The 14,155-nt window shown below is 43.2% G+C and overlaps 1 protein-coding gene across 1 annotated transcript; it reads right to left on the reverse strand.

The window, feature by feature from the left end:
* Positions 1-290: 290 nt before the first annotated feature.
* On the reverse strand, positions 291-806 carry LOC143720489 (histone H2B-like). Its single transcript, XM_077209952.1, has one exon. It carries the CDS (start codon positions 708-710, stop codon positions 336-338), a length of 375 nt encoding a protein of 124 aa, XP_077066067.1. The 5' UTR covers positions 711-806; the 3' UTR covers positions 291-335.
* Between the last annotated feature and the right edge of the window lie 13,349 nt (positions 807-14,155).

Consider the following 14,155-nt stretch of genomic DNA (forward strand, 5'->3'; position numbering starts at 1 on the left):
TAGTTTTCTATTGGTATAAGGAATGAATGCCTGTTGTTGGAAAGTAAAACACGTTTGAGTGAGTTCAAAATGTAAGGAAAAGTTTGCAGTTCATGTTGAGATTTACATGCTTACTTTCAAATCTTTAAACTAATGGCAGACTGAAAACGATCGATTAGAGTTAATAAATATGCTCGCCTATATCTCCTCAATAAACTTTAGAGTGTTATCAGTGTTTATATTAGCATATTCATCAAGGGTGTCGATTTATAAAATACAAAAAAATAAAACCTCTTTATGTGAGAAAATGGGTGGCTCTTAAAAGAGCCTTTGGGGTAGTTGAAGTCAGGCACGCCTCACTTTGAGCTGGTGTATTTGGTGACGGCCTTTGTGCCCTCGGACACGGCGTGTTTGGCCAGCTCTCCGGGCAGCAGCAGACGCACGGCGGTCTGGATCTCTCTAGAAGTGATGGTGGAGCGCTTGTTGTAGTGCGCGAGGCGAGACGACTCACCGGCGATGCGCTCGAAGATGTCGTTGACGAAAGAGTTCATGATGCCCATCGCCTTGGAGGAGATGCCGGTGTCAGGATGAACCTGCTTCAGGACTTTATAGACATAGATTGCGTAGCTCTCCTTTCTGGACTTTCTGCGCTTCTTTCCTCCTTTGACGGCGGTCTTTGTGACGGCCTTCTTTGAGCCCTTCTTGGGCGCGGACTTTGCTGGTTCAGGCATGATGATACGAGATCATAAGAATGATGAACTAATGTAAATAACAGTGCGATACAGAGGTGTTTATTCACTGCCCTATGCTAATTTTCAAACGTATCGGGGAATCTTCTGATTGTCTGTTTTCATAGCCCAAACCCATAAACTCGTACTTCATTGGAAAACTCAAAGTAACGCAAGAGGAACGAGGGCCAATCACAGGCGGATAAATGATAGTCCCGCCCACTGCTCCATGTTTGAACGAAACCCTCCAAGTTCATTTGTTTCGTTTCCCGATCCTTTTATTTAATATTTTTTTTAGAAAATAAGCGTTTCCAATATAGTGCATCATCGCGTGATTTTAAAAGCTTTTATAGACCAATTGAGCGAGTTTGGGAGGAAAGACACCAATAATTGCCACACGCTTTAAAAACAGTTTATTCACGGAACTTCATTGCAAGAAACAATGTTGTTAAACGGCTTATAGTACATGAATAGTAAATAAAAGCCCATTTGACCAATTGTGTACACAATAACATTTTCGTTTCTGTATTTTCACTTCAGCTTACTGTGGTACTGTTTAGTTCCAATTGATTTTTGTTAACTTTGTAAAACAGCATTTGTTAAATTGATTAACGTGTAACAAAATCAAATAGTTAAATTCCTGTGTAGCTTATCATCTGTTAAAGAAAAAAAAAATCATTGATTCAAAATACAAAACGTTTTATAATTAAATCCATGTTTTGACCATGAAGGCCATAAACTCTTTAAGCGGCAGTGTGTGTGGCTCTTAAAAGAGCCGTTGGGCTTATGTAGTTAGTTTTGGTTTCAGTGGTTTATCCCCCGAAGCCGTACAGGGTGCGTCCCTGTCTCTTCAGCGCGTACACAACATCCATGGCGGTGACGGTCTTTCTCTTGGCGTGCTCGGTGTAGGTGACGGCATCCCGGATCACGTTCTCCAGAAACACCTTCAACACTCCGCGGGTCTCCTCGTAGATCAGACCGGAGATGCGCTTTACACCGCCGCGACGAGCCAGGCGACGAATGGCGGGTTTGGTGATTCCCTGGATGTTATCGCGCAAAACCTTACGATGACGCTTAGCGCCTCCTTTCCCGAGTCCTTTACCGCCTTTGCCTCTTCCAGACATGTTTCAAAAACACCAATCAACCGTCGACAAAAAAAATGTACTCCTTTGAGGTTGCAAATAGACCGTTTATATTTACCTACTTACAGGACCTGACAGAAACCAATACCGCATCATAAGGCAAACACGCCCCTCCCCTCGAAATAGTTCCAGCACAAAACAATGCGAGTTAACCCAAACCATAATCTAACGATAGTTAATGGAAAATAGATTGAGATTATATAGTTTATATCAATATAGACAATTTATATCAATATTTTTAATAAATTAATATCAATAATTAAATTAAGGCCAACGTAAATTTCTAATCTTCTGATGCATTATGAACCATCCAGAGCTGACCTCTCAGGTCACCTGGGACAGTAGCCAGCTACTTTTATATCCCCAAAGTCAAAACAAAACATGGAGAAGCAGCATTCAGTTTTTATGCACCATATATCTGAAACAAATTCACTGAAAACGGAATGTTAGCTGCATATTTTAATTCTTTTAAATCAAGTTTAAAGACTTTACTGTTTGCCACTACCTTTTAATTGGAAAGGAAAAAATAATTTTTTATAATTTCTTTTCATGTTGCTGTTAAGTTTTATGTAAAGTATACTTTAAATGTGCATTAAATCAAAACCTATTATTTCTTACTCTAATCTAAAAACAAAAATATATTGGTATCTTTAATAATAATACAAATAAAATAGTAATGATAAGTTTCACAGTTTCATGCTTACCACCTTGAATTTAGATTCATTTTAGATTAAGGGCACACAGTTGCAATAACACGTGCAGGTAACGTTAACTCTGCAATGGTAATGTTAAAATGTCACGGTTTCTACACATTATAACAACTAACTTATTTAAACAATGAACATAAGAAAAACAAATGTATACTTCGATCTTGTAAGTATGCGTGTTAAAGTTTTCAGAGTGTCGCTCGCCCGTTGCTCTCCGACAGCTGCCTCGTGTAAAATAAAATTGAAAATGGCAGAAATGTGTATCGCGAGATCTGGTTAAAGTGATCTAGTCGCGCAATGCCGCCAGTAGTCCCAGTAGTCATGTCTCAGTAGTGTTTCGATTGTGCCATCTCGCGGTTGAGAAATGCAATTGCATTTGATTTAATTTGAAATGATAGACAGTCATATCGTAGATTGTGTATGAATGTTATTATGTTTATGTGTGACAGGCAGCAAACATTAAGCTGTGTGAGCAAAAACATTTTTAAGACTAATATTCTTATACTATTTCGCTGGTATGAATCATGGCTAGCCAAGCCGTACGTAGACCAGATTGCTTTGATTTCGCCAGGTGGGCTAAAGTAGACCGCATATAGCCCGTCCAATTCGGAGCTAAATCGTGACTACAGATCGACCATGTCGTGAAATGACACATTGAACCTTGCAGATATCATTACCAATGCGAACATGATGGAATATCAACCATTTCATGCACTGCCTGGCAAAAAACTACAATTACTCAGTTTTGACTAAAAGTGGGCTACAATAGCCGGGTCTGAATACGAGCTAAATCGTGGCTACGCACAGCCTACATATATAACATGTAAAATAAAGCAAACCAAACACCTTGTAATCACAGTTGACTTTGCTTACATGATGGAATATCATACATCTCACAAGTTATTTTGGAAAAAAATAAATTTATCCAGATTAAAAGTTATTTGGGCTAAAAGTGGGTTACACATAGCCGGACTATATCGGGTCTATATTTAACCGAGACGTTGAAATGACGGCTATTGCTTGCTGGGTAGTGGTGTCCAGCAGTTACTGTAATACTGTAAATAGCAACCGCATTGATAGCCCTAATGAAATGCATGACTTACCTGTTGGTTTGTTGAAAAATCCGGATAATGGAAGCAACGGTTGACCGTCTGAGATTAGGCTGGACTCTTTCACCAGCCTCTCTCAATGATAGACCATGGTTTATCACATGGTCTATGATGGTGGCTCTGATTTCATCCGTGACAACAGCTCTTACTCTCCTTTGAACAGCACTACGCATTCTTACTCCTCTTCCCCTACCTCTCCTTCTCCCTTGTTCTGGTCCAACTAGTCCTCTCCCTGGTCCAACTAGTCCTCTCCCTGGTCCAACTAGTCCTCTCCCTGGTCCAACTAGTCCTCTCCCTGGTCCAACTAGTCCTCTCCCTGGTCCAACTAGTCCTCTCCCTGGTCCAACTAGTCCTCTCCCTGGTCCAACTAGTCCTCTCCCTGGTCCAACTAGTCCTCTCCCTGGTCCAACTAGTCCTCTCCCTGGTCCAACTAGTCCTCTCCCTGGTCCAACTAGTCCTCTCCCTGGTCCAACTAGTCCTCTCCCTGGTCCAACTAGTCCTCTCCCTGGTCCAACTAGTCCTCTCCCTGGTCCAACTAGTCCTCTCCCTGGTCCATCTAGTCCTCTCCCTCGACCATCTAGTCCTCTCCCTCGACCATCTAGTCCTCTCCCTCGACCATCTAGTCCTCTCCCTCGACCATCTAGTCCTCTCCCTCGTCTAACTAGTCCTCTCCCTCGTGCAGACATTTTCTTTCTTTTTCTGCTCCTCTGTGTTGTTATGTGTTGCTTTGAACAAAACCAATCCAAAGACGGCCTTTTTATTGTGTATGTTCATGTAATGGAAAGTCTTCAACACCTGGCTATGTCTCTGATTGAGATTGGAATCAGCTATTTCTTACTCTAATTATCAGTAATTTAAAAATGCTTATCAGCTGTTTGAATATATTTTTTAAATATTTGTTTCAATAATTTTGAGCTGATATTGTTGCAGAAGTAGAGGCTTTATACTGTATCTATGGTTTGGAACAATAGGTCTTAATTTCTGGCATGCTGCGTTTAAGCATTTGTAAAAAAGACTATAAAGATCCATGATTTTGGTATTGGGTATGCTTATATGTAAAGAAAATGTAGGCATTCTAGAAATGTGTTAATTGACTGCATTTTGTGTGAAAACAACATGAATTGTGTTAATGGTATGGTCACAACAGACCGATGTTGTGCTAATTGTGTTTAGAGTTTTGAAAATGTGATTACAGATTGGACAAAAGGTTGTTAGCAATTGAAAAAAACTGTAATACAATTTATTCAAAAACACAATTGAATAAATTACAGAGTTGGTCTCTTTAATATACAAACAGTTAATCAATCATATAACATTTGAGACACACATACACACACACACACACACACACACACAGACACACACACACACAAAAACCTTCAGAAAAGGTAAAAGAAAACAATGTAAGACACAAACAAACACATTCACTTTCCACATAATAATAATCAGTCGATGAATGCTTAACACGTCCTGCCAGAAGGAATCAGGTCATCAGATGATGGCAGCTCACTAGCGGTTGCCCATTACCAGTCACCAGCACAGAAACACCCTTTAAAGCGCAGTAGTCGTAGATTTCCGTTATACAAGAAACACTCATCAAAAACACATGAGAAAACAACGTTCAAAAACAAAAGAAAAGATAACAAAAAAAGAAAATAGCAAACACATTCAAAGAAAAATCCACAATAATGGTGACAAACACGTAACTATTCGCCACCGCAAGTCCCATGGTCAATAAAAACCTGAAAATAAATACTGAATTTAATTGTCACCTCGGGCTGCAAACTCGCTACCGTCCTTATGAACCTCTTTGTTAAAATGAAATAGTCATATGATTGGACATACAGTACGAATTGATAGCAAAATATTGATTGAAAAGAACAGCACACAAAGGGAAACGATCCATTCTGTCCTGACGCATTCCAATGCAGTCTGGTCCCGAGATCGCAACTGCGCAGACTCAAGTCCCAAGATGTCAGCGCCATATCGGGACATTGGCGGCTTTACTTCTCACCAATGGAAGAGAGCAAGGGGGCGTCGTCCATCTTTTCTTACAGTCTATGGTTCCAATGCAGTCAGCAAATGACTCATACAGGTAGAATTAGCGATCCATATATCCTAAAAGCGTTGTATAAAGTCTTGCAGCGCCCCACAAAGCCTGCTGCGATGTTGTCATGTATTTTGTATGGTTAATATTACCCTCACCTGGGTGACGTTATGAACAGTCGAGTGTAAGTAAAAACACAAGACTCTACTGGCTTATTCTGCACCTTAAGTATATTAAATACATAACATGGTGTCAAAAGACGGATAAAAAGAAGAAGAAAAGAAAAGCACAACTGAAAAGATGTCGCTACTGCAGCCACCGTCAGTTTTGTCTCTTCACGGCAACCTGGCGGAAAATTGGAAGGTATGGCTTCAGAAATTCAAGTTGTATCTCATTGGCAGAGAAATCAGAGACAGTGCAGTGTGCTACTTTTCCTCATATTGCGGGTGAAGAAGCCATTAAAGTGTACAACCCATTCCAGTTAACGGAGCAAGAAGTGAATAAAATTGATGCACTTAAAAGGAAATTCAAAGAATATTGTGAGCCCAGAAAGAATCTGCTGTACATTAGCCATATGTTTTTTTACGAGAGTGCAAAGCTCAGAAGAAACAATTGATGCATACATCACAGATATTAAACACAAAGTGAAAGACTGTGAATTTGGGGATCTGACTGATTCACTTATCAGGGATAGAATCGTATGCAGTATTAGAGACGACAATGTGCGTGCAAGATTGTTGCGTGAGGCAGACCTCACGTTGGAAAAAGCAGTCGACACCTGCCAGGCCAACGAGTTAACAAAGAGGAGGCAAAACAGTGCAAAGTGAACAGAAAAGTAAATGCAATGCAATTCAGCATGCAATGGAAAGTCACCACAAAGCAAACATGAAATGTTTAAGATGTGGCTAACAACATGAATACAAAAAATGCCCAGCTTATGGACAAATTTGCAAAGCAGGCAACAAACTTTGACGAGCTGTTTTCTATAGCCTTGGTTGTTTACCAATTGAGCATCACATCAAAACAGACCCCAATGTCTCAACAGTGATTCATCCACCAAGAAAGGTTCCTGTAGCACTCCAGGGCAAGATAGTTAAAGAGCTACACAAGATTGAAAGCATGGGTGTAAAAGTAAACAAAAGCAAACATAACCAACAGAGTGAGTGAACAGCATGGTAACAGAAGTGAAACCAAACAAGATAAGCATTTGTATAGATCCACAAGACCTTAATAAAGCAATAAAGCGTGGACATTACCCTCTACTGACAGTGGAAGAAGTGGTATCCAGCATGCCAAATGCAAAGATATTCTCAGTCCTGGACGCTAAATGATGTTTCACTAAACAAAGTTCGGGAGGAGCACGTTCAAATAATTGATCCAATATCACATCATTCCAACCAGCTGTCGACAATCAGTAATCAACATGTCTATCCAATCAGCTGGAGTTGGAGACCTATATATACACTCATTTGACTCACCAATGTTCTTCGACAGTTTTTCAGCATCTTGGCTCGCCGTTTGCTACCATGTCAAACTGAAATTCTTCATCTGGCGAGGAAACAAACATCCCCAGGGATCCACCGTTGCATTTCGCCGGCCCCAGGGTTATTCCTCCTACGCCGGACATCGCACCTGAGCCCCAGGCTTCTTCGAGCGGCCGCATGCCTGCCAGAACAGCCCTGCGCTCGCCAAGATGTCAAGCCAGTCTTCGCCGCCCCCGGCAAGACTTTCATCTTCCTCCCCGGCCTCCTCCTACCACTCAGCCGTCCCGACGGTCAGGAAATGGACCATAGCAGGATTGAGGCAAGCGCTGGGTAATTCGGACGTACAGGCTTCGCGGAAAAAGAACAAAGCGGAACTGTATGATCTGTAACGTTACGTTACCCTACAGTCAGCCAATCGCTTTCCAAAGTCCACACCAACTCCCAAGACGACTCACAGGCAGAGCAAAGCCTGCAGGGTCCAATAGCCGCCTCCCCAGACACCACCGTCATCCTCGCGCACAAGAGCCAGATCGCTTCGCCCATCGAGCCGCAGCAACAGGCCTTCAGCGAGCCTGGGCCCCGCCCCAGATTTTGCCGCGGCAGGTCCACTCCCACCTCTCGACGAGGCCCAGCCCTTCACCGCAGCTTCTGCGGCCGCAGCTTCTGCGGCCGCAGCGCCGCATGCAACGGGACCCAGCGGCCTCCCCACAGCCTCTCAGTTTTATACTCCCGCTGTTCATAACCCTTTTTCTTTTCAGTTGCTTCCAGCTCCCATTGGAGACACTAGCGCGAGGACATTGCCGCTAGCAGCACAGGCTCCATTTCAACTGTTTTACCCAACAGGTTATAACCCCGCCCACTTCACGTGGCCTGCAGCTCCAGTAGCTCAAACAAGCGCGAGCCCGCTTCCGCTTGCAGCACAAGCCCACACTATCATCCTTCCTTCCCTTTCTATACTCCAACTAATTTTCCTTTCCAAGCCACACATGGTAATCTAAAATAATCTAATCTCCCAGAACCAATCCTACCTGACCGCTTGGAGATGTTTTAAAGCGTTCCATGTCTCGTATAACTTGCCGTTCCCCGATTTTTCTCTACCTTGCCGTTCCACCTCATTTATTTCCTACCTTAATAGCGTTAAGGGCCTACAAGTCGGGTCCATCAAAGGTTACTTGAGCGGCGTTCAGTTTTTCCATAAATTGATGTACGGCGCTCCCTCCTCTGAGATAAACAATTCACAAACCTCCCTCCTGATCAAAGGGATTCAAAGATCACAGCCCACCCGTCCCGACACCAGACAACCCATAACGCTAGACATTCTCACCAAATGTATTCACGTCCTCCACACAGGCTACCAGCCCCTCAATACCGCCGGCACACTCGACGCTATGTTTATCCTAGCCCTTTTTGGTTTTCTTAGATGCTCGGAACTCGCCATCACTTCCAAATTTGACCCAAAAATCCACCCCACCATCTCAGACTTGTCATTACTAGATGGTGAAACAGTCTCATATTTGATTAAGCAAAGTAAGACCGACCAAACCAGAAAAGGTAATTTCATCTACATTTATAACCTCTCATCACCAATCCAACCATACCAGTCCATTCTGGCATATCTGCAACGGAGAAGTTCTCTGGCTAAATCTCCTCTGAAACCCCTGTTTATAGACAAATCCAATAAACCCGGGACACGCTTTTGGTCCCAGAAACACCTCAGATCCGTTTCTACAACAGTCAGGAATTCCAGCAAAGAATTTCTCAAGTCACTCCTTCCGTATCGGTGCAGCAACTTCAGCAGCTCAAAAAGGCATCTCCCAACAGCAGATCCAAGCTCTTGGGTGATGGTCCTCAGATGCTTTCCAAAGCTATATCAGGACCAACCAGTTCCACATTAAAAAAGCCCACCAAACCCTGATTGATTAAAACCCCCTGGGTCGTCCACCAGGGGTCTCTCTCTTACCGTCCAATGAGCATTTGTTCTCACAGCGGACGCAGTGAAAATCTCCCGGTCGAGTAATCATGTTCCTCTTTCCTGTTTTCTCTTTTTGTCCAGCGAGCATTTGGCCTCACAGCGGAGGCAGCGAGAACTTTTACGGTAGAGGACTTGCGTTTCTCTTCCGTCCAGGGAGTATTTGGCCTCACAGCGGAGGCAGCGACAACTTTTACGGTAGAGGCCTAGCGTTTCTCTTCCGTCCAGCGAGCATGGGTCTCCCAGCGGACGTATTATGTACTTATCTCTAACTCTCTCCTGTCCAGTGAGCATTGGTCTCCCAGCGGACGTACCGTGTACTTATCTCTACTCTCTCCCGTCCAGTGAGCATGGAAGTAACACCAATGCCCATCCTTCGAAACGCTACAGCCTTGGAACTACCCCAGTAGCCAACAACATCAGAACACAGATCCTCTCAGGTGCAGACATTGATTCATCTTCCCTGCTATCTTTACTTCCAGTACCATAAACTATTCTCCGCTAAATGCGCCATCCACGTTGCTCAATGGAACCAGTGCCCTTACTTGGGTGCACTGGACACAGACCTCGACAACAGAGTGTCCCTGGGCTGCCGCAACATCTCTTGTGCAGTATGCAGATCACTCGCTCACTCCACCATAAGCTTTCCTCTGGTTAACCCTTCATCTTCCCATTGCCCAGTTGCATCCCAGGGAAATCTACCAGTTACATCCTACGATCAGTACATTTCGACTCACCATCCAAAGATTTTAAATCCACCTCCAAATCTCGTGACCAAGTCTGCATTGATTTTAACTCCTGGGGATGTTCAAGACAACGTTGCCGTTACCTGCATGTCTGCAACTACTGCATCGCTCACTCCCGCACTATATGCCCTGTGGAAAGATCACAAAATATTCAAAACGCCTTTCAGACAGCTTGGAAAGCAAGTCGAAAGCAAGTTTTGGTTCCAACACCGCAGCAGTATCATCTCTTCCTTTCCATCAGGAGGTCGTTCTCCAGCCAAATGGCTCATTGGATAATTTGAAAGAAGTCGGAACCAAGTCTTACCACTACAGCATAATCTACTCCGCTCCCGCAGGAGTTCCATTTCTCCATCCAAACTTGATCCTCCGCCGCAGCAGCATTATCTTTTCTGATCCCACAGGAGCCCAGTTCTATGTCCAACTTACCTTTTTGTCAGTCGAATTCAGAGAGCAAGTTTGACCCACTGCCTCAGCAGTGTCATCATCTCCACTCCCGCAGGAGTTCCGTTTCTTACTCCAACTCGCTCCATTCCCGCGGAACCATTATCTCTTCTGCTCCAGCAGGTGCTCAATTCTCCATTCAACTCAACATAGGATACTTGGAAGCAAGTCGGAAGCAAGTTTTCCACTGTCGCAGCAGTGTCATCTACTCCGCTCCCGCAGGAGTTTCGTTACTCCGTCCAAACTTGCACCACTGCTGCAGCAGCATTATCTTATCTGCTCCCGCAGGAACCCAGTTCTTAGTTCCAACTCACTTTGGACAGTTAAGTTCAGGAAACAAGTTTGGTCCACTGTCGCAGCAGTGTCATCTACTCCGCTCTCGCAGGAGCTCCGTTTCTCCATCCAAACTTGCTCCACTGCTGCAGCAGCATTCTCTTTCTCTCCCGCAGGAGCTCAGTTCTCTGTCCAAAGGATAGTCGGAAAGCAAATCGAAAGCAAGTTTGGTCCACTGCCGCAGCAGTGTCATCTACTCCGCTCCCGCAGGAGCTCCGTTTCTCCGTCCAAACTTGTTCCACTGCTGTAGCAGCATTCTCTTCCGCTCCCGGAGAAGCTCAGTTCTCTCTCCAAAGGATAGTGTGAAAGCAAATCGAAAGCAAGTTTGGTCCACTGCCGCAGCAGTGTCATCTACTCCGCTCCCGCAGGAGCTCCGTTTCTCCGTCCAAACTTGCTCCACTGCCGCAGCAGCATTCTCTTCCGCTCCTGCAGGAGCTCAGTTCTCTGTCCAAAGGATAGTTGGAAAGCAAATCGAAAGCAAGTTTGGTCCACTGCCGCAGCAGTGTCATCTACTCCGCTCCCGCAGGAGCTCCGTTTCTCCATCCAACTCGCCATCACTGCCGCAGCAGTGTTTCCTCTTCCGTCCCCACGACTATTCAATTCTCCATCCAATTCGCCATCAGCGAGGCCACACATCCGATGCCACGACAACCAACTCCCTTCCGACGATGCAAGAAGATCTCACCATCCAGCGACTAAATTCCCTCCCAACGATTGGCGCCATAAGCTTGCACTGTGCAAGTTTTTTGGGGGGTCATCAACATCATTTCTGGTGGCTGTCCTGCATTTATTGCAACTTTGGGGGAGTACTCTGGGTTCGGGCCAAATATCCGAGCCCGGAGCCCTCTCCCCGGACAGCACGCCAAATATGCATACCATTTATTCTATCTAACTTATTTGTAAGTGTGAACTCGTGAATCGAGGATTCTGGCAAATAAAACTGGATGATGAGAGCTTGAAACTCTGCACTGTCAACACGCCAATAGGAAGGTATAGATTTATTTACTTACCATTTGGTGTGTCTTCAGCCAGTGAAGTCTTCCAGCGTGCGGTCATGCAGATGCTAGAAGGTCTTGAAGATATGGTCAACGTTATTTATGACATCCTAGTATGGGGAGAGACAACAGAAGAACATTATCAAAGAATCATCAAGCTGCTGGAAAGAGCAAGAGAATAGAATTTAAAACTAAACAAGAGCAAGGGCCAGATAGGAACATCAAAAATAAGATATCTTGAATACATCATCTCAGAAGAAGGTCTTAAGCAAGATGATCAAAAGGTGAGAGCAATTGTGGAAATGTCACCACGTGAAGAAAAAAAAGCACTCATGAGATTCATGGGTATGGTTTAATACCTATCCAAATTCATTCCAAATGTATCTGATGTCAGTGCTCCTCTTCGAAAAGCCACTAGAAGATGATGTCCAGTGGCACTAGGAGGAAGAGCAAAGAAAAAGCTTCACTAAAATGAAGAATTTGCTGACAAATACTCCAACCCTGAAATTCTCTGTTGTACAGAAACCAGTGACACTTTCAGTTGACGCCAGCTCAGAAGGCATCGGGGAAGTCATTCTGCAAGATAAAAACCAGTGGCTTATAGATCACATGCACTGACGGATGCTCAAAAAAAGATATGCGCAAATTGAAAAAGAGCTACTTGCCGTAGTTTATGGATGCGAAAAATTTCATCAATATATCTACGGCCAGGATGTGAAAGTTGAAAGTCATCACAAACCACTTGAAAGTATTTTTAAAGGTGGGTTAGGTCATTTTTTTTTAAAACACTTTTTGCCAAATTTGTTTAAACTGTCTTTATATACCAATACATATCTAAAATGTTAGTACTCTGAAAAGGAGTTTATAAAAATAGAGTGGTAGTGGTAGTCCTCTCAGGGCTGCAATAAACACAGCTCATTATTCCATTCAGACCGAGTGCAATGATTGACTAGGCGACTGTCACTCTCCCTCGTTGCTATGACTACCAGGCCTTCTGCAACACGACCTGCCCACATGCGCGCACTCCACGAAGTCTCACAATTATGGCAGAGAAAGAGCAGTCAAAGAGGTATTTTATTACCTGTGATTCTGACATGATGTCACTCAATCGCACTGCGCTCCTCTCTTCTCCGCACTGGTAAACGCGTGTACGTTCAAGTGTTTTGGGGCGTGGCTTTGGAATGAGCTCAAAGGAAGGGGGTGGGAGTTTCTCTGTTGGGTACTTTCAAAATCCAGCAGTTTTTTGCTAGTTTCTCAAACTTACCTACCCCGCCTTTAAGAAATCACTGCACCAAGCTCCACCCAGATAGTGCATGCTTCTCAGACTTCAAAAATACAGTCTAAAGGTAGCCTACAAACCAGGTAAAGAGATGCACATCGCTGATGCACTAAGTTGTGCATACCTGAATGCGCATACAGAAGACTTGCTTGGTCAAGAGCTAGAGCTTTGCTGGTGTAGCGATTCTAGCTCAAATAAAGGAAATATAATTGTAATAACTGATCATGAATATGATCGTGAATCGCATACATAGATTAAATTACACGTAAAGGGAATACGTTGCCAACGTATCTGTATGGACAATTAAATACAACGGATTATAATCATTTATCCACACAGGTAGGCAACAATAGATCAATTTCCTATATCAATAATCAATCACAACGTATTATAATTAAATATTAATATATCAATTGTCTAGAATAGATAGATTCTCAGGATAACCCTTAATGGATTTAATTTGTTATTGAATGGTTTGTTCGTCTAACGAACTGACCGTACAATCTTTCATCAACTCTCAAGAGAGGTTATCCTTCTTATAGACTTTCAAGAAAGGCTATTTCTCTGGCCATGAAAAATAACTTCGCTGTTCTATAAAAATACTATTTAAAGTATCAGCAATTGTAAAGCTTGTAGCTTTGATCGAATATTTAAGGGACTTCATAATATGAGCAAGAGACAGAGTCAATAAATTAATATAATGGATTTAATAAAGGAACACTAGGTATACCGGTGACTAAAATTACATAGAATAAATGTATATACAACAAAATAAAGCAACTAACAATGAAAGAGAATGAGAATAAGAGAGTGATAGAAAGAGGGAGAAGATGGTCAACAGTTATGTTAAAATCACAAAGGACAAAGGAACCTTGAGAGAGAAACAACAAGGAATCACAATCACCGAGATGGGGCAAACACATCTTAATACTTTGAAAGCTCGATAAAACGAATACTTGACATATAGCTCTCTTGTGTTGCTGAGTCAAGAAGGCGTGTGTGTAGCGGTCCTTTGGAGCTTCACGCGTTCTCTCGGTTCTTTCGGAGTGCGCGTTGTCACAGGAATTTTAAATAAACTTTGAAAGTAAAGTTTGCCAGATAATTCAGGCTAAGTTATTTTCACTCGTCAGTGGAAATGAACAAAGGAAGATACGAAAAGGGAAACAAAAACTTGACAAAAAGCAACAAAAGAAAAC

Source organism: Siphateles boraxobius, unplaced genomic scaffold, assembly GCF_051911475.1.
Source record: "Siphateles boraxobius isolate OS27281-9 unplaced genomic scaffold, OSU_SipBor_1 65, whole genome shotgun sequence".
Classification (NCBI taxonomy): Eukaryota; Metazoa; Chordata; class Actinopteri; order Cypriniformes; family Leuciscidae; genus Siphateles; species Siphateles boraxobius.